Source organism: Antedon bifida, chromosome 7, assembly GCF_963402885.1.
Source record: "Antedon bifida chromosome 7, ecAntBifi1.1, whole genome shotgun sequence".
Lineage (NCBI taxonomy): Eukaryota > Metazoa > Echinodermata > Crinoidea > Comatulida > Antedonidae > Antedon > Antedon bifida.
Genome location: NC_136232.1, coordinates 23,131,160 through 23,153,401, shown reverse-complemented (window position 1 = coordinate 23,153,401; position 22,242 = coordinate 23,131,160). Strand labels below are relative to the sequence as shown.

Genomic DNA, 22,242 nt, shown 5'->3' with positions numbered 1-22,242 from the left:
TTTGTGTCAATAAGTACATTTTGTTCTGGCGACGCAGCCAGTTTGCTACAAAATAGATATACTGTGCCGTTGTTGTACAAAATAGAAAAACGATATTGATGGATTACGTGAAGACCAGTTTAGCTTTTGTAGTTCACTGGCTATGTCGTCTAAACGTGTAGTCGGAACGAAGGGTGGTTTTTATGTAACAATAGAAACTCACTGAGATAAATAGTTTTAAATATTTATTTTATTTACCACTTTCGAGTATTAAACTCCCCTGATTACTAGACACCTTTTGGGTTGCCTAACATGTCTGTCTTTTCTAGACAGATGGTACTATTAAATAAAGATCATTGCTAGTGAATCTTCAGCTGTTTAGTATCGCTGAGAATATTAACGCAGTATTAACACGGTATTAATATAGCTCATTTTCTTTTCCTATTGGATGTACAGTACTGTAGTTCAAAATAAAAAAATACCCTGTATTAAAGTTTAGTCTTATATTTATTACTGCCGAAAATACCAAAAATAAATAAACATACTGAAACCCAAAAAATAATACTGTATAATAATGTCTGTTGCTCTCTGTAGATTTCCATTTTTTAACGAGATTGGACTTCTCGTGGAGAGAGAGCTTGAGTTGTCTACCCCAATATAAATAAGTCCAACCATAAGACCTAAAATTAATTTATAGGTCCATGATCTAACTACTATGCAATTGAATTGCAAATTAATAGGCCATTTAAAAATACATTTTTAGAATGTTTACTAAATAAATAAATAATTATGAAAAGTTTGTCACATGCACCATAGTTATAAATCTGAATTTTAAAACCTCGGCCTCGGTGTTTTTAAAACGTGATCCTTCAGAAGTGTTAACATAACAGCCTGAAAGAGAAAATAATTTTTATTATTTTTTGTTCCATTGCCCTTGTGACTGTCGGGACAGTCGACTGTGTGGCTTTTTCCTGTACCGATAGAAAACAATTCATTTATATGTCGATATATTTCGCACAGTCGACCGAGGGGATAGCCATATCCTCTGTCTTGATAACATTATTATATACTTACCATTACAGTCCATTTTCTGTTTTCGGCTTCATCCCACACAAGCGACCTGTCGGAATAAAACACCTCGTCATCCACCTCCTCTGCCTTGCGTGGCAGGCAGTGCAAGAAACACCAATCTGTAGACGCCACCTCTGTCATCTGAACCGCGAAAAAAAATATTTACAAATTTTAAGGACATTTGTGTAGTGGTTATCTTGCAGCTAAAAATGGTGTTTTGTCATTTTTTTTTGTAGTGTATTACAAAAGCTTCACTTTATGGCCTTCCATACCTCCTTGTAACTTTCACAACCTTAGCCAGTGTTTTAGACACATTCACTCTATGGCCTTCCATACCTCCTTGTAACATTGATATCAACCCTAGCCAGTGTTTTGTACACATTCACACTATGGCCTTCCATACCTTCTTATTACTATATCAACCCTAGCCAGTGTTTTGGACACATTCACACTATGGCCTTCCATACCTCCTTATTACTTTGATAACCCTAGCCAGTGTTTTGTATACATTCACCCTATGGCCTTCCATACCTTCTTATTGACCTGATACCCCTGGAATGCTTTTAACCTGGCCAGTTTCTCTTCCTCTTGCCCCATACTTATCCACGTATCTGTTACGATGACATTGGCGTTCTCGCACGCTTCCATAGGATCAGTAGTAATGTATAAATCAGTACCATGCTGAAACAAATTGTTTTAAATACAAATCGATTCATAGAATATATATTTTTTTTTTCAGGTGTGTAATTTTACTTTTTGACCTATTAGAAAAATGAAAAAAAATACCTCTTTTGTTATTTTTTTGCAGTCATCAATTACAAAAGACTCCAAACCATAATCCTTAAAATAAAAACAAACAAAATATTTCTATAATTAATCTACAACTCTTTGAATCAGTTTTCATAGTACACATACCTCCCAAGTCCACTGCTACTTGCAGTAGTCTCCAGCAAGAGCCGAATTATTGAAACAATTCCTCAAACATGTTTTAATATTAATGAAGAGCTAGTGTTGCCCGAAAGCTCTGCTAATTTTTCTGGCTGTTTTACTTTATCGTTTTTATTTTTTTTTTTGCATCTCCATTGAGATCCAGCCACTGATACCCACAGCATTGTCATTTTTTTAGTGCTTATTTTTTTTTGTATCTCCATTGAGATCCAGCCACTGATACCCACACCATTGTAATTTTTTCAGTGCTTATTTTATTTGTATCTCCATTGAGATCCAGCCACTGATGCCCACAGCATTGCCTTTTTTCATTGCTTATTTTATTTTATATCTCCATTGGAATCCAGCCACTGATACCCACAGCATTGTCATTTTTTCAGTGCTTATTTTTTTTTTTTTTGTATCTCCATTGAGATCCAGCCACTGATACCCACAGCATTGTCATTTTTCAGTTAATTTTCCTTTGGAATAATTTTAAATTATTTAGAGCCATGAATGTACTGTTTCCCTTCAGACCCAATAAAGTGTCCTGGTAATGTAGTGTAGAAATATATTGTTTCTTGGTAATGTGTCCCCTTAATAGGAGTGTCCTATTTATTGTTTTACTATACCTTTGGTGTTGCTATTTTCAAGTTTATACCAAATTTTGGTGCTGCCATCATAAGAGAATTGATAATATTATTTCCATCGCCAACCCAGGCTAGCGTTAATCCTTTCAATGATCCATAATGCTCCTAATATAGAAATGATTTAGTTGGTCAAAAGTCATAATTGTTATTTGTAAAAAGGAGATTGTGTTTGTGTATTATAGGTCACTGTAATGTTTCACAATCGGGTTAATAGACATGCCACATGCTAACCCAGGATATCATTAAGCTCAATTTGATGAGCTAATGAAAAAAACATTTCTAGTTGTATAAAAGTTTAAAAAAAATAATAGGAAAAAATCTGTTTAGGCCAGTAGTATTATAACATACAGTACAGTACGTCATCTTTTATAATGCAATTTCCCTATTCCCCTACCTGCAGTGTCTGTAAGTCTGCTAGAGCTTGTAGTGGGTGGTAAAGTTCTGATAATGCATTGATAATTGGAATGCTAGCCTGCTCAGCAAATTCTTCCAAATCGGAATGATAATAAACTCTTCCAAGAAAAAAGTCTACAAATCTTGATATAACTCTACAAAAAAAATAGTTACCCCCTTGCTAAAATTAATAAACATATATAATTTATGTGGCCTCCTTCTTATGCCTTATAATAAAGTTTTAAAATCTTATCAAATTTAAACTACCTCCCACCTTACTCTGGGATGACCTCACATACAATCTTTTGTATACATGTGCCAAATTTTACACTCCACTTCTATGCTGTTATATGCTTTCTTTGCAGGATATATGCGCAATGTAAGTGATTTGACCAATCACAAGTGATAGATTATCTGAACTGTCACTTGTGATTGGTCAACTCGGTTGCGTTGTGTCTCTAGTACTTACTTAGCTGAATCGTACATAGATTCATTAACTCCTAAATGAATATCATTGTCTGTTAAAAATAATGGATGGCCACCTAGTATTGAAAAGCCTGTAAAATAGATAAATTATAAACTGTGAATACAAAATGAATTATTTTTTTGTTTTTTTGTATGAATATTTTCAATCACTATTATTGAGCACGGTCGACCATGCATGAAATTCATTGTTTACTATTGACAAGGTACATCTAATATCTTGTTTTCTATTGGCACTAATACTAATAGACCATGCTCTTGAATTCTCTTTAACCACACGGAACTAGGCACACACTTGAATGTGTGAATTTGCATGCAGTTCCACCATGCCGATTGTTTTATTAATAAATTCTACACATAAAAATGAGTAGAAATATAGATAGGGATTGTACATAAATGTTATTTAATTTTAAATGCACCACACACTGTATGTAAAAAAAAAGAAAAGTGGAATTTCTATTTATTTCTTTTTTTTTAACCATATTTAATTTAATGAGGGTGATCCATCCAGCAATTGCTGATCATTAGGGACCCAGAGGTTCACAAGACAACATTAACTATCTAGGTATGAAGTTTGCTCTTAAATAATGGAAAAATAAGAAGAATTGAAGTGAAATATGGGTCTTGACCTGCTTCAGAAGACATTCTGGTTCGAGTGCTTCTCTTCTGAAAGTAAAGAGCACCAGTCTTTCCTGCTAATGGTTTGTATTTCTCTTCAGCAGTTTTTATTCTAGTTTTGAGATCTGCTGCAACCCAAAGTAGATGCTCAACTTCTCGTTTGTTGTAATCTTTTAGAGTTAAAAAATGTCTTCCTACAAATGATGGCTGTTTCGGTTCGGTTCTGAAAGTTAACCCAAAAAAGTGAACAATTTTACATACGGATACAATAATAATATAATAAAATAGGTATGATGATGAACACAGGCAGGACGAACCGACTTCTTTAGTAGCTGTTGGTCACACCTGTCTGCACACTAGACTACCTAGGCTATCCATAATCATGAATTAACAGAGCCTGGGGATTTCGCCTAGCCTGTTTTTAACGACTAAAAATATATTAAATTGTCGCAAATTGACTTATAAACATCAACATACTGGCCTACTACATTTCCATGCGTAGCATATGCCAGACAACCAGTAGGTGTTCTGATTTTCTGAGTAAGAAGTCGACGAAGACTCGAAATAGCTGCCATATTTCGTCAATACCAAAACAAAAATTAATTGAACATGTGGTGGCGGTGTGGCAAAATATGTGTCTCTTTCAAAGTAATTCAATTACCTTAATATACTTTAACTTGAAATAAATCAATATTATATAATTATGTGAAATGAATATTTTTTTAAATTTACTTATATTTTATTTAATGGCATATATATTAAATAAAGTCAATATATTATGAAAAAAATAAATAAAAACGCAAACTTGCTGACCTACAAAAACACTCATCCGACGTTAGCTACCATCAAAACAATATCAATGATGAATGTTTTTACTACTAATTTCATCAAATAAGCTGCAGTGTTCACTAACTGAATATGTCATCTGAAGACGAAGAAATTCCTGGTAAAGTTATTTTCAATGGTCAATTATTAATATACATTACATTTGCATGAATTCTTGTTTTTGTAATTCTTTCTTCACTTGATAAATCGCATTTGCGATAGCCCAGTCATTTTCACCCAGTAGCCTATGGTCTTCGCCGACTTCCAGTCGTGAAAGATACCACATTGGGCAAGTAAAAGTCGTTTCGTCCTGCTTATGTGATACAGATCACATCAGTCAAGTTGCATCAGAGGTATAATTTCTCAGTCTCTCTGGAAATTGCCATATAATCTGAAATTTACTTTCAAATTCAAGAGTACAATAAAATAAAATTATAATATATCTTAAAGATGTATTGTCCCTTGAAACAAAAAATGAAAAAAAAAATATTCTAAATTTAAATTGGCCATATCAAAGTAATATTAAAGTTATTCACTTTAAGTCGAAAATTCGAGCCAAAAACAACAAGTTTACGTAATTAACAGGTAAATTAATTTGATTACATTTCGTCTGGAAAATCGTCACGAGCGAAAGTAAACAATGATTTCAAACCACAAGTATGCATTATTCATGATGCTAATTAGGATTGTTTATAACTCGTCACGGTTGAGAAGGTGTTCTCACACAGATTGCGAGGAAGTTTTATGATTATGCATACAGAGTAGCCAAACAAGCGCGTTGCATTATGAGATATGTTTTGATCGAAAACTTTGACTGGAAGTCAAAGTTATTTTTTTAACCAAAAAATGTCTGTATTTCGGTTAAATTATTTTTTTTGGGACTAATTTTTGGTGAAAGTTAATAACTATTATGATACATGACCCACTTTTTTTCGAAATATATTAAAAAAAATTTTTTTGGAATTAGTCAAAGGGACAATACAGTACATCTTTAATATTATTAACTTCTAATGTAAATAGAAGACTAAAAGAGACCCACCACTGCAGTTTTCTTGATATATAGATAGGCCTACACAGACATGTACAACATCAAACTGGTCAACCGTTACATGCACGGTTTTGTTCATTTTCATTTTTTATTTTATATATATATATAAATATTATATATACAGAGATGAATTGGTCATGCCAATAAACTTGATCACCAAACAAAGGTATTTAAGACATATTTTAAAAATGTGGACTTATATGCTGTATCATTTGTATCTGAAATATAATAAAGAGGACAATCTGACTGGAATTATGGTTTATCTCAGATATTATCAATCCACATCCCTGTTACATGCTGTTGGTTTTTAGTTTAATAATATTAAAAACTTTTTTTTATTGATTGTCGTCTTATTCAGAAACCGGTGCTGTCTTCACATTTGGTAAAAGTCGATTTGATGAAAATGTACCAAGTAAATTTTGGATACGAAATGAGAGAGTAGCTCATGTTTCATGTGGAGATGACCATACTGCATTTATCACAGGTAGGTACAGTAGGCCTAATTTTTCCATGCATTTTTACAACAATCAGAAAAAAAGAGTCTGTAACATTAATTGTTTGGATAAAATGCTGCCCTCTATTTGTATGGTAGTAGGGACTGTCTTTGATGAAAAATCACAATACAGTAGAAGAACCTCTTATTAAGGGAACCTCTTATTAAGGGAACCTCTTTGGAAACCAAAGGATAGAGGTTGGCCAAACATATTCATCCCTCTTTCGTTTCATAGGAAAGTGTCTCCATTCATAATTAATAACATTCGTTTTTTATATAGCGCTTATTGCACAATGCTTCTAAGCGCTTCACATTATTACCCCAGTGAGTAATTTTTTTGGACCAAACACGATGGAAACATACTCCCATAATGCAGCTAGTAATCAGCGCAAAGTTGTGTCTTGGTCTAACCGGGTACCCATTTATACACCTGGGTGGAGAGAGCCAAACGTAAGTAAAGTATCTTGCATAAGGATACAAGCAATGCGGCGAGAGTTGGATTCGAACCACGATCTCAAGATCAGTAGTCGAACGTCCAACACACTGCGCCACACACACTTGACTAGAAGTGTCCCAAAGGAGGAGTTGTACTGTCTACATACTGCCAATGCCATATAAAATTGTTTAATAAAGCCTGGTTTCCATAAAATCGCTACACGACAGAGCGTAGCGATTCTATGGAAAAGATAGAATTTATCGGGGATCTAGTACGCGAGCACTAAATATTCTTTGGTACGCGTATACGATTCAGCGCTGACAAAATCGACAAAGTAGAACATGGTTGAACTTTGCCGATTTGACTGCGATGAATCGGGGAGCATTCCCGGTTGCGTCGGCGACATCTGCGCGTGTAGCGATTTTAATGTAAACGCTGTAGTGACGGTGTAGCGATTTTATAGAAACCAGGCTTAAAGAAATGAAAAGTTCATTAATAGACGATTTCTTGTAGTTTGGAACAAACATACAAATTAATAAACAAAAAAACACACTGCTATTTCCTGAGAGATCTGAGTAGCAATTCATTCAATGAAATTCAATTTAATAATCAGTAAGTTAAACTTTATAACTGTATTATTTCATTAAATCATTATTTAGATTATTCTAAAGGTAAATACAAACAGTACTAAAAATACTGTGTAAATTGTATGTTAAATGTATCCAGACCTACAGTACAAAGTGTAAAAAAACTTTTTATTTAGGTGTAGACAGTTTAAATTTATCTATACAGTACCTACATAACGCACTGCTTTTTATTTACTCAGTAGGTGAGAACTCAATTTAAATTTATCTTAGACCTATAACTATAGAGCACAAATTACATTTTTGGTGTACATTTTAAGTTCTTGAAAGTCTCAATAACAATGTGCTTATTATACTAATGATACATTAAAATAAAAACTGTAAAAATGAAATTAATTTTACAAAATCAATATTAAAGTGAAAAATGTCCTTGTTTTTTACTTGAAAAATAGTTATTCAATTATACTTTAAATCAATATATTGTTTTTTACTTGAGAAATAGTAAATTCAATATTATAGTTTTAATTTTTACAAACTTATCTTTAACATGACCTTTGACATCAAACACTTTTATCACGATTCAACAATAATTTTTCAAGAGCCATGAATGGTGCTTCTATAGATACAGACAAAATAAACGCAGCAGCATATGAAAGCACAATATTACCAATGAAAAAGTAAACCAACAACAGATCTGTAAAATAGATCATATTGGGTAAAGAATAATAGAAAACATACATTATTATGGGATGGAGAAGGTATGCACAGTAGTTAATTCGGGAAAGTGGTATCCAAAAGGACCAGGAGAGTAGGGAGTTTACTGGCCCACCATATCCTGTGACACATGCAAAGACAACCCAGCCAAGAGCCACAGCCCATGAAAATCGTGATAATGTTGTATATATAACTGTCGCTGCTTCATTTAATGGATTACCATGGAAATTGCCATAGAGACCATAAACAACAGCAAGAGCAATACCAGTTGCAGCCATCCATCCCATAATAGCTACATATCGAGGCATACGAACACGATCTTTATATTTGTACAAGATGTAACCAACAGCCATTCCAACCAAATACGTGGAGATACGAGTCCATGGTTGCACATATATTTTGCCACCACCAAGAGCTTGTTGATCAGTCTGTTGAGCAAATGCTGATGTAGTGACATCATATTTTATGGACATGCCAATCAAACTGCCAAAACAGGCTATAAGAAGAGCACTCCAGAATGCCATGCCAACAAAGAAGTAGTGATACAAAAGATAGATAACAAATGGACTTATGATGTAAAACTGCATGTCGTTAGCAAGATACCAACTCCATCCCAAACATTCTTCAGCAATACTTGATGGGTAAAGATTGTTGATGTACAAAAGATTTGTCCACCAGTACTTTTGGCAATATGTCGCTTGACTCTCCACACCAGGAGGAGGATTTGGATCAAAGACATATTGATAAAGGGGACCATTTGCAAAATGCGGAGTAAGAGTCGTATAAATAAAAATTACCATCATGTAAACGGGAGTGAGTCTTAGATATCTGTGAACATAAAACATCAGCCAGTTAAGCTTACCATCATGTTTCTGTAAATATTTAAGGGTTAAGTAAGTTACGAGCAAACCACTGAGAAAGAAGAAAGAATCAACAGAGAATGTAGCATTACCAACCGCTTGGAATGTAAATCGGCTGAGCACATTGATAATTTGTGTTGAATTACGAAATAAGGTCAATGTGAATGCGTAGGTATGCCCCAACATGACCCAGCATAAACTAATAACTCTAATACCATTTAAGGCACCTAGACTCTGTTCTCCTTGCTTAGTCTTTAGAATCTTACTACCATTGATCAGCAAGGAAAAACAGAGAAGAATATTTCCAAAAAGTCCTACACTTCTTGCTGTAATCTTAACTGACTCGTGTCCGTGTGATGTATCGGTATTTGGTTTTGTTCCATTAGTTGTTGGAGTAATGTTGACACTGTGTTCATCTGTATGATCTTCAGCAAGTCTTTCAAATCCATCATGTCGACTTTCTTGCCGTCTTTTCCAAATATCATAAATTGTTCCACTTATTATCATTAGTCCAAAGAAAGAGAGAAAAATCAAACAAATGATAGCAGCAGCTGAATATTCTGGTACCTTGTTACACATTACATCAGACACAAACAAAAGATTGTTTGGTTTTTTAGGTCCCAAGATTTCCATCAAATCACTGTTGCTACAGCTGTCAGGAACACATATTCCAATACTGGGAAGCTTTGTCTTTCCACCATAAAGTCCAGCGATGCAATATTCAGCTTTGAAATTGTCTTGTCCATCATCAATTTTCCGTGACTGGTTCAAACATTCGTCGTAAAGTCCAAACCAATACTGGATGTCACCTTGAAGAAGACCAGGGGGTAGTTTACCGTAGGAGTCTATCATCATCAACGCATAATGTTCTTCTTTCAAAAGGTCTAATTGGAATGTTCGTAAGTCCTTTTGACACTTACTTAAATGTTTGGGTGTCATTGTAGTTGGAATTTCAGTGACATTCATTGTTGTGTAGTTTGTCACAATTGTTACAAATGTTGAATATTCTGTGACATTTGCAACTTCTGTTGTAGGTAGATTAGTTGTAGTTGAAGTCGGTTCTGGAGTTTTAGTCAAAGCTGTCATTTTTACAGCATCAATTTCTGGTTCCAACACCTCTGAGTACATCAACGGTGTCAGAATTAGCTCATCTACAGCTGCTTGCAATTCCTCTGCTTTTGCCTGGTATGAATTGACGTACCTTTGTTTGGCGATAAACTTCATTGCCTCTGCCTCATTTTTTATAATGTGCTGTTGCCCTTGGCAGCCTATAGCCAACATCAAAATAACTATTAACATTCTTTCTGAGCCCATAATGTTTCGAAATGTACATGTATATTAATTATCTTCTATAATATACTGCTATGCTTCCTTTTTCACAGTACCTGTACAGTCAGTAGACTAGAAGGGCATTGTCTGTGCTTAACAACACAGTGAGTAATCACAAAATGGACTTATGTATTGGTTTTAACCAATCAGGACATTGATTGCACAATACACTTTAGCCAATCAGAAGGCTTCATTATTACATCATCACTGTGTGTTTACTATATGCATGAATGGAGCTTATTTCTCCATGCTGCAGTTGTATTGGCTGATGTTATTGGACAAAAAGTGGATTAAGTAATTGAGTAAACATTGATTACACAATGTACAGTATGTGACTGTGAACATAGACATCAGCATTATTACTTTCCTTCTATTATATTTACATACACAATCTAAGAATGAGGTCTAAAAATGAGAACTTTTGGAAATAAAGGAGGCTGGGCCAGATTGAAACATTGTAAAAACAAATAATTTTCTCAGATTGGAGCTGGGACATATTTATAATTTTTTTTTTCATGATTTAAAAAAATGTTTACTTCCTTGCATCATTTTTAATGCCGATTTGAACAAATTTATTCAGAAAAATCTTGCTGTTGAAACAAGCTTTGAAAGAAGTGTAGATTTTGTAGCTTCTTTTTCTTTTAATTGATCATTAAGAAAATGGGGTATGGGTTTTAACAGAGCGGTGAGTCATCAAGAGCAAAAATGTTTTGTTTTTAGATATGACTTTAGTGTAATTTGTAGTCAGTCCAGTATAAAAATAGTGTGATAAAAAATTAATTTATCAAATCCAATTGTATTGTTTTATCAATATCATACTACACTACAGTAGAACCCATATGAATAGGGGTTGGTCCTAGTACTAAAACAGTATTGTCCTTGTTTCATTTCATGATAAAAGTGTTCCCTTAACAGCAGTACCCCCTGAATAGGTGTGTCCCAAAGGAGTAGTTCTACTGTATATTATAATATTTAATAATTATAAAGTCTGCATATTAATTTATTCATATTGCTCTTTTTGGCTTTTATTTCATCTGTGCCAGCCAAACTAATTTTGTAGTGCATTGAACTTTTAATAAACATATTGCTAACATTTTTAAATTCCTTAAGTTCATGTCCTACAAAATGTCATACCTTTAAATTAAAATAACTGTTTAGATTAAATTAATTTTTTTTAGATTAAAATAACTTGAATTTTTGATTGAAAGAAAATTTTGTTCTTAAAATACCTCGACTTTTAAATTAAAATAACTCTTTTAGAATAAAATATCCATATTTTAGATTAAATAACTTTAATTTTACTTTTAGATTAAAATAACGTGAATTTTTGATTAAGATTTAGATTAATATACTTCCGTAATTTTCTTCACATTAAAATTAAATCGACTTTAGATTAATATAACTCTAAGATTACCATTGTTTATATGAATGTTCACATTTTAAATACTTTAAAAGTACTCCACTTTTATATTGAAATAATTTAACTATTTTATAATAAAATGACTCTTTAGTTCTAGAGATAAACTTTCAATAAAAACAATGAACTACAGTACTAATTAAAATTTAAAAAAATGTGTTTATTGATCGCAGTCTTCCAACTTAAAATATCATGATATTAATAAAATAAAAAGGAAATTATTACAAAAGTTAAAAATTTGATTCAGCAAACTCTCTGTAAAAATTGAGGCATATTAAGATTTACAATATCTTGCATACCAAATTTATTTTATATTTGTTTATTTGCCTTGAATTTAATTGCCAATATTTCTTTAAAGTTTTACATATTACAGATATTGTTGAGATTGCTTATTTACTTGACCTTTGACATCAAACACTTTTATCACGATTCAACAATAATTTTTCCAGTGCCATAAATGGTGCTTCTATAGATACAGACAATATAAACGCCGCAGCATATGAAAGCACAATATTACCAATGAAAAAGTAAACCAACAACAGATCTGTAAAATAGATCATATTGGGTAAAGAGTAATAGAAAACATACATTATTATGGGATGGAGAAGGTATGCACAGTAGTTAATTCGGGAAAGTGGTATCCAAAAGGACCAGGAGAGTAGGGAATTTACTGGCCCACCGTAACCAGTGACACATGCAAAGACAACCCAGCCAAGAGCCACAGCCCATGAAAATCTTGATAATGTTGTATATATAACCGTTGCTGCTTTATTTAATGGGTCACCATGGTAAGTGCCATAAAGACCATAAATAACAGCGAGAGCAATACCAGTTGCAGCCATCCATCCCATAATAGCTACATATCGAGGCATACGAACACGATCTTTATATTTGTACAATATGTAACCAACAGCCATTCCAACCAAGTACGTGGAGATACGAGTATATGGACGCACGTATATTTCACCAGCGCCATGACTTTGTTGCTCAGTCTGTGGAGCAAGTAATGATGTAGTGACGTCATATTTTATGGACAGGCCAATTAAACTGCCGAAACAGGCTATAAGGAGAGTACTCCAGAATGCCACGCCAACAAAGAAGTAGTGATACAAAAGATAGATAACAAATGGACTTATGATGTAAAACTGCATGTCGTTAGCAAGATACCAACTCCATCCAATACATTCAACAAGACTAGAAGGAAATAGGTTATTTATGTACAAGAGATTTGTCCACCAGTATTTCTGACAGTAGGTCACTGAACTCTCCACACCAGGAGGAGGGTTTGGATCAAAAAAAGATTGATAAAGAGGACCATTTGCAAAATGCGGTGTAAGAGTCGTATAAACAAAAATAACCATAGCATATACAGGAGTGAGTCTTAGATATCTGTGAACATAAAACATCAGCCAGTTAAGCTTACCATCATGTTTCTGTAAATGTTTAAGGGTTAAGTAAGTTACGAGCAAACCACTTAGAAAGAAGAAAGAATCAACAGAGAATGTAGCATTACCAACTGCTTGGAATGTAAATCGGCTAAGTACTTCAATAATTTTTGTTGAATTACGAAATAGTGTCATTGCGAATACGTAAGTATGCCCCAACATGACCCACCATAAACTAATAACTCTAATACCATTTAAGGCACCTAGACTCTGTTCTCCTTGCTTGGTTTTTAGAATCTTACTACCATTTATCAACAAGGAAAAACAGAGAAGAATATCTCCAAAAAGTCCTAAACTTGTTCTAATCTTCACTGACTCATGTGATGTATCAGTATTTGGTGTGGTTCCATTAGTTGTTGGAGTAGTGTTGACACTGTGTTCATCTGTATGATCTTCAGCCAGTCTTTCAAATCCATCTTGTCCACTTTCTTGCCGTCTTTTCAAGACATCATAAATTGTTCCACTTATTATCATTAGTCCAAAGAAAGAGAGAAAAATCAAACAAATGATAGCAGCAGCTGAATATTCTGGTACCTTGTTACACATAACATCAGACACAAACAAAAGATTGTTTGGTTTTTTAGGTCCCAAGATTTCCATCAAATCACTGTTGCTGCAGCTGTCAGGAACACATATACCAATACTAGGAAGCTTTGTCTTTCCACCATAAAGTCCAGCAATGCAATATTCGGCTTTAAAGTTGTCTTTTCCATCATCAATTTTCCGTGACTGATTCAAACATTCGTCGTAAAGTCCAAACCAATACTGGATGTCACCTTGAAGAAGACCAGGGGGTAGTTTACCGTAGGAGTCTATCATCATCAACGCATAATGTTCTTCTTTCAAAAGATCCAATTGGAATGTGCCTAAGTCTTTACGACACTTACTCAAATGTTTGGGTGTCATCGTAGTTGGAATTTCAGTGACATTCATTGTTGTCACAATTGTTACAAATGTTGAAAAATCGGTGACATTTGCAACTTCTGTTGTAGGTAGATTAGTTGTAGTTGATGGCAGTTCTGGAGTTTTGGTCAAAGCTGTCAGTTCCAACACCTCCGAGTACATCAAAGGTTCTAGAATAAGCTCATCAACAGCTGCTTGCAATTCCTCTGCTTTTGCCTGGTATGAATTGACGTACCTTTGTTTTGCGATAAATTTCATTGCGTCTGCCTCGTTTTGTATAATGTGCTGTTGTCCTTGGCAGCCTAAAGCCAACATCAAAATAACTAGTAACATTCTTGTATTTGTGTAGTCCATTTAATGTTTTCAAATCTACATGTATCACTTTTATACAGCTTAGCTTCCTTTTTTACAGTACTTGTACAGTTAGAAAATACATTGACTGTGCTTAACACAGTGAGTAAATCACACCACAGGTCCATGATCACACAATTGACTTTGGTTAATGTGTTGGTGGAGTGGGTATTTTTTTTTTAATGATCAAAATGCAGGTTGTTCTCCTAATTTTTGTTTTATATTTATTTTCTTTACACCACAACTTACTGTTGGTCGGTCGGCTGGTCGGTAAACACTAACTTGAACACGCGACTGCAGCCATGTATATATGACCTTGTTAATGTTGATTTGAACATTTATTTGCTCATAACGATAGCTCTGTCTGAAGCAACTCCAATAGATTAAAGATGTATTGTCCTCCAAAAACATAAAAAATTAAGATTAATTAAATATGTTTTGTTTTAATAAAGTAATCCTTTCCGTTTAAAAAAATAGAAAAAAAAGAATGTTTTCTCATAAAATAACAAAATAAACGGTCAAATTCAACCAAAACCCATTGGCTGGCAGTGGCAGCCAATTTGACTATTTTTTGCTTTAAATTACAGTTTCCATTAAATTTTTGTTCAAAGCACAAAACTATTATGTGTCATTAAAATGGCATATTCAACCAAAAAAAATGAAAAAAAAAATTTTCAGAGGGCAATACATCTAAATGTAGATAAACTCAATAAAACAATAAACTACAGTGTATTAAAATTATCTTTCTTTTTTAAATTTTATTGATCACATTCTTACAACTTAAAATATCATGATCCAGTATGATAAAATATAATCCAATTATTACTATTTTAACATTATCTGAATGAATAGCAGAATTACAACTTACTTAAATAAAAAATATAATTATTTAAAATCTATGACTTAGAGTACAATAATTACTGGAAAAACTATTTTAACTTTATAGTATTAGCCAATCAGGACTCTGATTATGCAATAATTATTTTAGATTATCAGATTCAGATATGCTTCAAATGTACATCATAGTGTTAACCTTTGTAAAGCTCTGTCTACACTATCAAACTAGTTTGACAAAAAAAGGTGTGCCCAAACATGGTAGTGATATGACCAAATATGGTAGTGATATGCCCAAATGTGGTAGTGATATGATATCATCATGTTTTGATAGCATAATGCTGTTTACATTTTAACTTTCTTATCAAATAAAACATTACATGACCTTTGACATCAAACACTTTTATCACGATTCAACAATAATTTTTCAAGGGCCATAAATGGTGCTTCTATAGATACAGACAAAATAAACGCTGCAGCATATGAAAGCACAATATTGCCAATGAAAAAGTAAACCAACAACAGATCTGTAAAATAGATCATATTGGGTAAAGAGTAATAGAAAACAAACATTATTATGGGATGGAGAAGGTATGCACAGTAGTTAATTCGGGAAAGTGGTATCCAAAAGGACCAGGAGAGTAGGGAGTTTACTGGCCCACCATATCCTGTCGCACATGCAAAGGCAACCCAACCAAGAGCAACAGCCCATGAAAACCGACTGAAAGTGGCATACACAACAGACGCTGCTTTATTTAATGGGTCACCATGGAAGTTGCCATAGAGACCATAAACAACAGCAAGAGCAATACCAGTTGCAGCCATCCATCCCATAATAGCTACATATCGAGGCATACGAACACGATCTTTATATTTGTACAATATGTAACCAAGAGCCATTCCTACTAAGTATGTGGAGATACGAGTCCATGGCCGAACGTATAGTTCATCAGAACCAAGAGTATTTTGATCTGGAGTCTGCGGAATAAGACCTGTGTAAATGTCTAATTTAATGGAAATGCCAATTAAACTGCCAAAACAGGTTATAAGGAGAGCACTCCAGAATGCCACGCCAACAAAGAAGTAGTGATACAAAAGATAGATTACAAATGGACTTATGATGTAAAACTGCATGTCGTTAGCAAGATACCAACTCCATGCCAAACATTCTTCACCAAGACCTGATGGGTAAAGATTGTTGATGTACAAAAGATTTGTCCACCAGTACTTTTGGCAATATGTCGTTTGACTCTCCACACCAGGAGGAGGATTTGGATCAAAGACAGATTGATAAAGAGGGCCATTTGCAAAATGCAGTGTAAGAGTTGTATAAACAAAAATAACCATAGCATATACAGGAGTGAGTCTTAGATATCTGTGAACATAAAACATCAGCCAGTTAAGCTTACCATCATGTTTCTGTAAATATTTAAGGGTTAAGTAAGTTACAAGCAAACCACTGAGAAAGAAGAAAGAATCAACAGAGAATGTAGCATTGCCAACTGCTTGGAATGTAAATCGGCTAAGTATTTCAATAATTTTTGTTGAATTACTAAATAAGGCCATTGCGAATACGTAAGTATGCCCCAACATGACCCACCATAAGCTAATTACTCTAATACCATTTAAAGCACCTAGGCTCTGTTCTCCTTGTTTGGTTTTTAGAATCTTACTACCATTGATCAACAAAGAAAAACAGAGAAGAATGTCTCCAAAAAATCCTGAACTTGTTCTAATCTTCACTGACGCATGTGATGTATCGGTATAGGGTGTGGTTCCATTAGTTGTTGGAGTAGCGTTGACACTGTGTGTATGATCTTCAGCCAGTCTTTCAAATCCATCATGGTGACTGTCTTGCCGTCTTTTCCAAATATCATAAATTGTTCCACTTATTATCATTAGTCCAAAGAAAGAGAGAAAAATCAAACAAATGATAGCGGCAGCTGAATATTCTGGTACCTTGTTGCAAATAACATAAGACACAAACAAAAGACTATTTGGTTTTTTAGGTCCCAAGATTTCCATCAAATCACTGTTGCTACAGCTGTCAGGAACACATATTCCAATACTAGGAAGCTTTGTCTTTCCACTATAAAGTCCAGCGATGCAATATTCGGCTTTAAAGTTGTCTTTTCCATCATCAATTTTCCGTGACTGGTTCAAACATTCGTCGTAAAGTCCAAACCAATACTGGATGTCACCTTGAAGAAGACCAGGGGGTAGTTTACCGTAGGAGTCTATCATCATCAACGCATAATGTTCTTCTTTCAAAAGATCCAATTGGAATGTTCCTAAGTCCTTTTGACACTTACTCAAATGTTTGGGTGTCTTTGTAGTTGGAATTTCTGTGACATTCATTGTTGTCACAATTGTTACATACGTTGAAAAATCGGTGACATTTGCAACTTCTGTTGTAGGTAGATTAGTTGTAGTTGATGTCGGTTCTGGAGTTTTGGTCAAAGCTGTCAGTTCCAACACCTCTGAGTACATCAACGGTGTCAGAATAAGCTCATCTACAGCTGCTTGCATTTCCTCTGCTTTTGCCTGGTATGAATTGACGTACCTTTGTTTTGCGATAAATTTCATTGCATCTACCTCGTTTTTAATAATGTGCTGTTGCCCTTGGCAGCCTAAAGCCAACATCAAAATAACTAGTAACATTCTTGTATTTTTCGAATTCATTATGATACAGAATTACATTTATCACTTCTATTATAGTGTTTCCTTTTTTATAGTTCAGTGTGTTAGTACATGTATCATGACTATGCTTTTATCACACTTTCAGTAATCACACAATTCAATGGACTTTGGTTTATGAACACACATTTTTAACCAATCAGGACATTGATTGTGCAATCACCTTTATCCAATCAGAAGACTTCATTCTTACATGATTAATTTTACCTAGTGACTGTGTTTGCAGCTTATAGAATTATATTGTCTGATTTTATTGAACAAGCAGTAAATCTTTTTATCTTTAATAACTGATTAATTTCACAGACTACATACTATTGATACATATACGAGATGTAAATCCTCCTTGGTATTGTTCAGTTCAATTTGTGCAGTGGGCTAAGTGTAACCGGCCAACACTGTTGTTTTGGAGTGACCTTATGTCATGTTTTAATTGTCTAGAAAAATTCAATTCCCTCTAAGTCTGAGTGATCTTGCTCTATAAATTATACCATAGAGCATGGATAGTTTTATTAAGGTTAAATACAGAAGTTCACACTGAACACAAAGTAACTGGCATACTCAATAAATGTATAATTCAAATGGCGCTCAACTCGTATACATATGTAGCGGTTTTTAGGTAAGCTAATTTTCACTTTGGGCCTACCTCATAAAATTTTCAGACTTTTTTGCTCTCATTTTTTTTAAAATGGTCATATTTAGTATAAAAAAAGTTGAAATAATCATTCAAAGTTTCATTAAAATTCTTTCAAATTCATATAGTAGGTATATACAGATTTAAACAAGCTTTAGTACAGCACAAATTCAACATACCTTTGTTGAATTTGTGCTGTAACTCGTTTAAACACTTTATATTTTTATACCAGTATGTATGAACTTTCATTCGTACAGTAGGTATATGTAAATAAAAACCGGTATGCTTGCTACAACCAAGGATGTTCTGACCTCCGGAGATCAAAGGTTTTATCTCTGGCTGTGACACGATCAGTTCCATGCCTCTATGCGCTGCGGAGAATATGTACATAGTACAGTACAGTTTGTATTTGTCGCAGCCAGACATAAGATCAAAGGACTGTTACGATTTCCTATCTTGGCAAGGCGAGCTCACTGTTGTTAGATTGCCTAATAGTGTCATAATAGTATTAAAGATCACCATTAAAAAATTTAAATCCTGAACGTCAAAATAATTTCATTGGTATAGTGGATCATTTGTCTATGTTGTCTGTTACTTTAAACTTCCAAATAAAACAATTAACTTCAGTAATTCAAATTATTTCTTTTTTATTAAATTTTAATTACCACATTGTTTCAACATTAAAAATCAAGATCAATTATTGGATAATGGAAAAGCAGGACAACTGTTTAGCAACCAAGGATAGGGAAAAGGACAAGAGGCAAACCAAAATGAGATGGATAAATGACCTGAGGAAAAATGAAAACAACTTATTAAAGAATAACAACAAAGTAAATAGAGAACTTTGAAGGATTTTTTCCTTCAAACATTTGTTGCGCAAGATCTAACTAAGCAAAATGAGCACCAACAATAAATAGGGCATACCTGTATATCTTTATAACTGTATATTTAGTAGGCTTATATTCAGTAGGCCTATATTTATAACTGTTTAGCAACCAAGGATAAGGAAAAGGACAAGAGGCAAACCAAAATGAGATGGATAAATGACCTGAGGAAAAATGAAAACAACTTATTAAAGAATAACAACAAAGTAAATAGAGAACTTTGAAGGAGCGATACTGTATGTCCTGAAGTGAACTGCTAAACTAACTGACATTAAACACTTTTATTACGATTCAACACTAATTTTTCTAGAGCCATAAATGGTGCTTCTATAGATACAGACAAAATAAATGCTGCAGCATATGAAAGCACAATATTACCAATGAAAAAGTAAACCAACAACAGATCTGTAAAATAGATCATATTGGGTAAAGAGTAATAGAAAACAAACATTATTATGGGATGGAGAAGGTATGCACAGTAGTTAATTCGGGAAAGTGGTATCCAAAAGGACCAGGAGAGTAGAGTGTTTACTGGCCCGCCATATCCTGTCGCACATGCAAAGGCAACCCAAGCAAGAGCAACAGACCATGAAAACCGACTGAGAGTAATGTACACAACTGATGCTGCTTTATTTAATGGGTCACCATGGAAGTTGCCATAGAGACCATAAACAACAGCAAGAGCAATACCAGTTGCAGCCATCCATCCCATAATAACTACATATCGAGGCATACGAACACGATCTTTATATTTGTACAAGATGTAGCCAATAGCCATACCAACTAAGTATGTGGAGATACGACCCCATGGACGAACATATATTTCTTGAGTACCAAACGTTTTTCTCTCTGGATTCAGTGAAATAATACCTGTATAAATGTCATATTTGATAGAAAGACCAATTAAACTGCCGAAACATGTTACAAGGAGAGCAGTCCAGAATGCCACGCCAACAAAGAAGTAGTGATACAAAAGATAGATAACAAATGGACTTATGATGTAAAACTGCATGTCGTTAGCCAGATACCAACTCCAGTCGACACACTCTTCCAGATTATTAGAAGGGTAGAGGTTATTGATGTATAAGAGATTTGTCCACCAGTATTTCTGACAGTATGACACCTGACTCTCCTCACCAGGGGCAGCATTTGGATCAAAAACAGATTGATAAAGAGGACCATTTGCAAAATGGGGTGCAAGAGTCGTAAAAATAAAAATTACCATCATGTAAACGGGAGTGAGTCGTAGATATCTGTGAACATAAAACATCACCCAGTTAAGCTTACCTCCATGATTCTGTAAATATTTAAGGGTTAAGTAAGTTACGAGCAAGCCACTGAGAAAGAAGAAAGAATCAACAGAGAATGTAGCATTGCCCACAGCTTGAAAGGAGAACCGACCAACTACTTCAAGAATTTTTGTTAAATTACTAACCAATGTAAGAGAAAATATATATGTATGTCCCAACATGACCCACCATAAACTAATAACTCTAATACCATTTAAGGCACCTAGACTCTGTTCTCCTTGTTTGGTTTTTAGAATCTTACTACCATTGATCAACAAAGAAAAACAGAGAAGAATATCTCCAAAAAGTCCAAAACTCGTTCTAATCTTCACTGACTCGTGTCCATGTGATGTATCGGTATTTGGTGTGGTTCCATTAGTTGTTGAAGTAGCGTTGATGCTGTGTTTATCTGTATGATCTTCAGCTAGTCTTTCAAATCCATCTTGTCCACTTTCTAGCCTTCTTTTCCAAATATCATAAATTGTTCCACTTATTATCATTAGTCCAAAGAAAGAGAGAAAAATCAAACAAATGATAGCAGCAGCTGAATATTCTGATACCTTGTTGCACTTAACATAAGAAACAAACAAACCACTATTGGGTCTTTTAGGTCCCAAGATTTCCATCAAATCACTGTTGCTGCAGCTGTCAGGAACACATATACCAATACTGGGAAGCATTTTAATCTTTCGACCACTCAGTCCAACAAGACAATATTCGGCTTTAAAATTGTCTTTTCCATCATCAATTTTCCGTGACTGGTTCAAACATTCATCATAAAGTCCAAACCAATACTGCACATCACCTTGAATTAGACCAGGGGGGAGTTTACCGTAGGAGTCTATCATCATCAACGCGTAATGTTCTTCTTTCAAAAGATCCAATTGGAATGTTCCTAAGTCTTTACGACACTTACTTGAATGTTTGGGTGTCATCGTAGTTGGAATTTCCGTTGTGACGGTTGTGACATTTGCTTTTGTAGGAGTCTTTGTTTCTGCATCCATGACAGTTGATGTCTGCTCTGGAGTTTTAGTCGGAGTTGTCATTTTTACCGCATCATTTTCTGGTTCTAACACCTCTGAGTACATCAACGGTTCTAGAATAAGCTCATTCACAGCTGCTTGCAATTCCTCTGCTTTTGCCTGGTATGAATTGATGTACCTTTGTTTGGCGATAAACTTCATCGCGTCTTGCTCGTTCAAAACAAGTTGTGGTTGACCACGACAAATATAACTGATAGCCAATATTAGGATGAATGGTATCATCCTTTTTGAAAGTTTACCCATAGTGCAAACTACTGTCTTTTAAATGCCCAAATTTTGCCACCTTCTTGTAGAGCAATCGTTTGTGTACTGTGATGTTACATAAAATGATCAGCTTA

General features: G+C 34.3%; 5 protein-coding genes across 12 annotated transcripts in view; 1 reads left to right on the top strand and 4 right to left on the bottom strand.

Moving 5' to 3' along the window:
* Window positions 1-467: 467 nt before the first annotated feature.
* On the bottom strand, window positions 468-4,747 carry LOC144848789 (ornithine transcarbamylase, mitochondrial-like). The gene is made up of 9 exons (XM_078705722.1): window positions 4,599-4,747; window positions 4,133-4,344; window positions 3,490-3,577; window positions 3,022-3,175; window positions 2,610-2,732; window positions 1,837-1,890; window positions 1,582-1,731; window positions 1,054-1,191; window positions 468-870 (listed from the first exon to the last, which is right to left on the bottom strand). The coding sequence occupies exons 1-9, from the start codon at window positions 4,694-4,696 to the stop codon at window positions 811-813; spliced, it is 1,077 nt and encodes a 358-aa protein (XP_078561848.1). The 5' UTR covers window positions 4,697-4,747; the 3' UTR covers window positions 468-810.
* A 202-nt stretch (window positions 4,748-4,949) lies between these two features.
* LOC144848747 (uncharacterized) overlaps window positions 4,950-22,242 on the top strand; it is a 43,557-nt gene continuing 26,264 nt past the window's right edge. For all 8 annotated transcript variants that reach the window (XM_078705640.1, XM_078705639.1, XM_078705637.1 and 5 more), the window contains exons 1-2: window positions 4,950-5,067; window positions 6,353-6,478. In XM_078705640.1, coding sequence (XP_078561766.1) covers window positions 5,040-5,067; window positions 6,353-6,478 — 154 coding nt within the window. In that variant the 5' untranslated portion in view covers window positions 4,950-5,039. The remainder of the gene's footprint in view (window positions 5,068-6,352; window positions 6,479-22,242) is intronic.
* LOC144848754 (nose resistant to fluoxetine protein 6-like) lies at window positions 7,768-10,519 on the bottom strand. The gene is made up of 2 exons (XM_078705654.1): window positions 8,017-10,519; window positions 7,768-7,937 (listed from the first exon to the last, which is right to left on the bottom strand). Exon 1 carries the CDS (start codon window positions 10,393-10,395, stop codon window positions 8,068-8,070), a length of 2,328 nt encoding a protein of 775 aa, XP_078561780.1. The 5' UTR covers window positions 10,396-10,519; the 3' UTR covers window positions 7,768-7,937; window positions 8,017-8,067.
* Window positions 12,014-14,189, bottom strand: LOC144848765 (nose resistant to fluoxetine protein 6-like). The gene has a single exon (XM_078705678.1). It carries the CDS (start codon window positions 14,176-14,178, stop codon window positions 12,238-12,240), a length of 1,941 nt encoding a protein of 646 aa, XP_078561804.1. The 5' UTR covers window positions 14,179-14,189; the 3' UTR covers window positions 12,014-12,237.
* Window positions 19,816-22,158, bottom strand: LOC144848755 (nose resistant to fluoxetine protein 6-like). Its single transcript, XM_078705655.1, has one exon. The coding sequence runs from the start codon at window positions 22,145-22,147 to the stop codon at window positions 19,844-19,846; it is 2,304 nt and encodes a 767-aa protein (XP_078561781.1). The 5' UTR covers window positions 22,148-22,158; the 3' UTR covers window positions 19,816-19,843.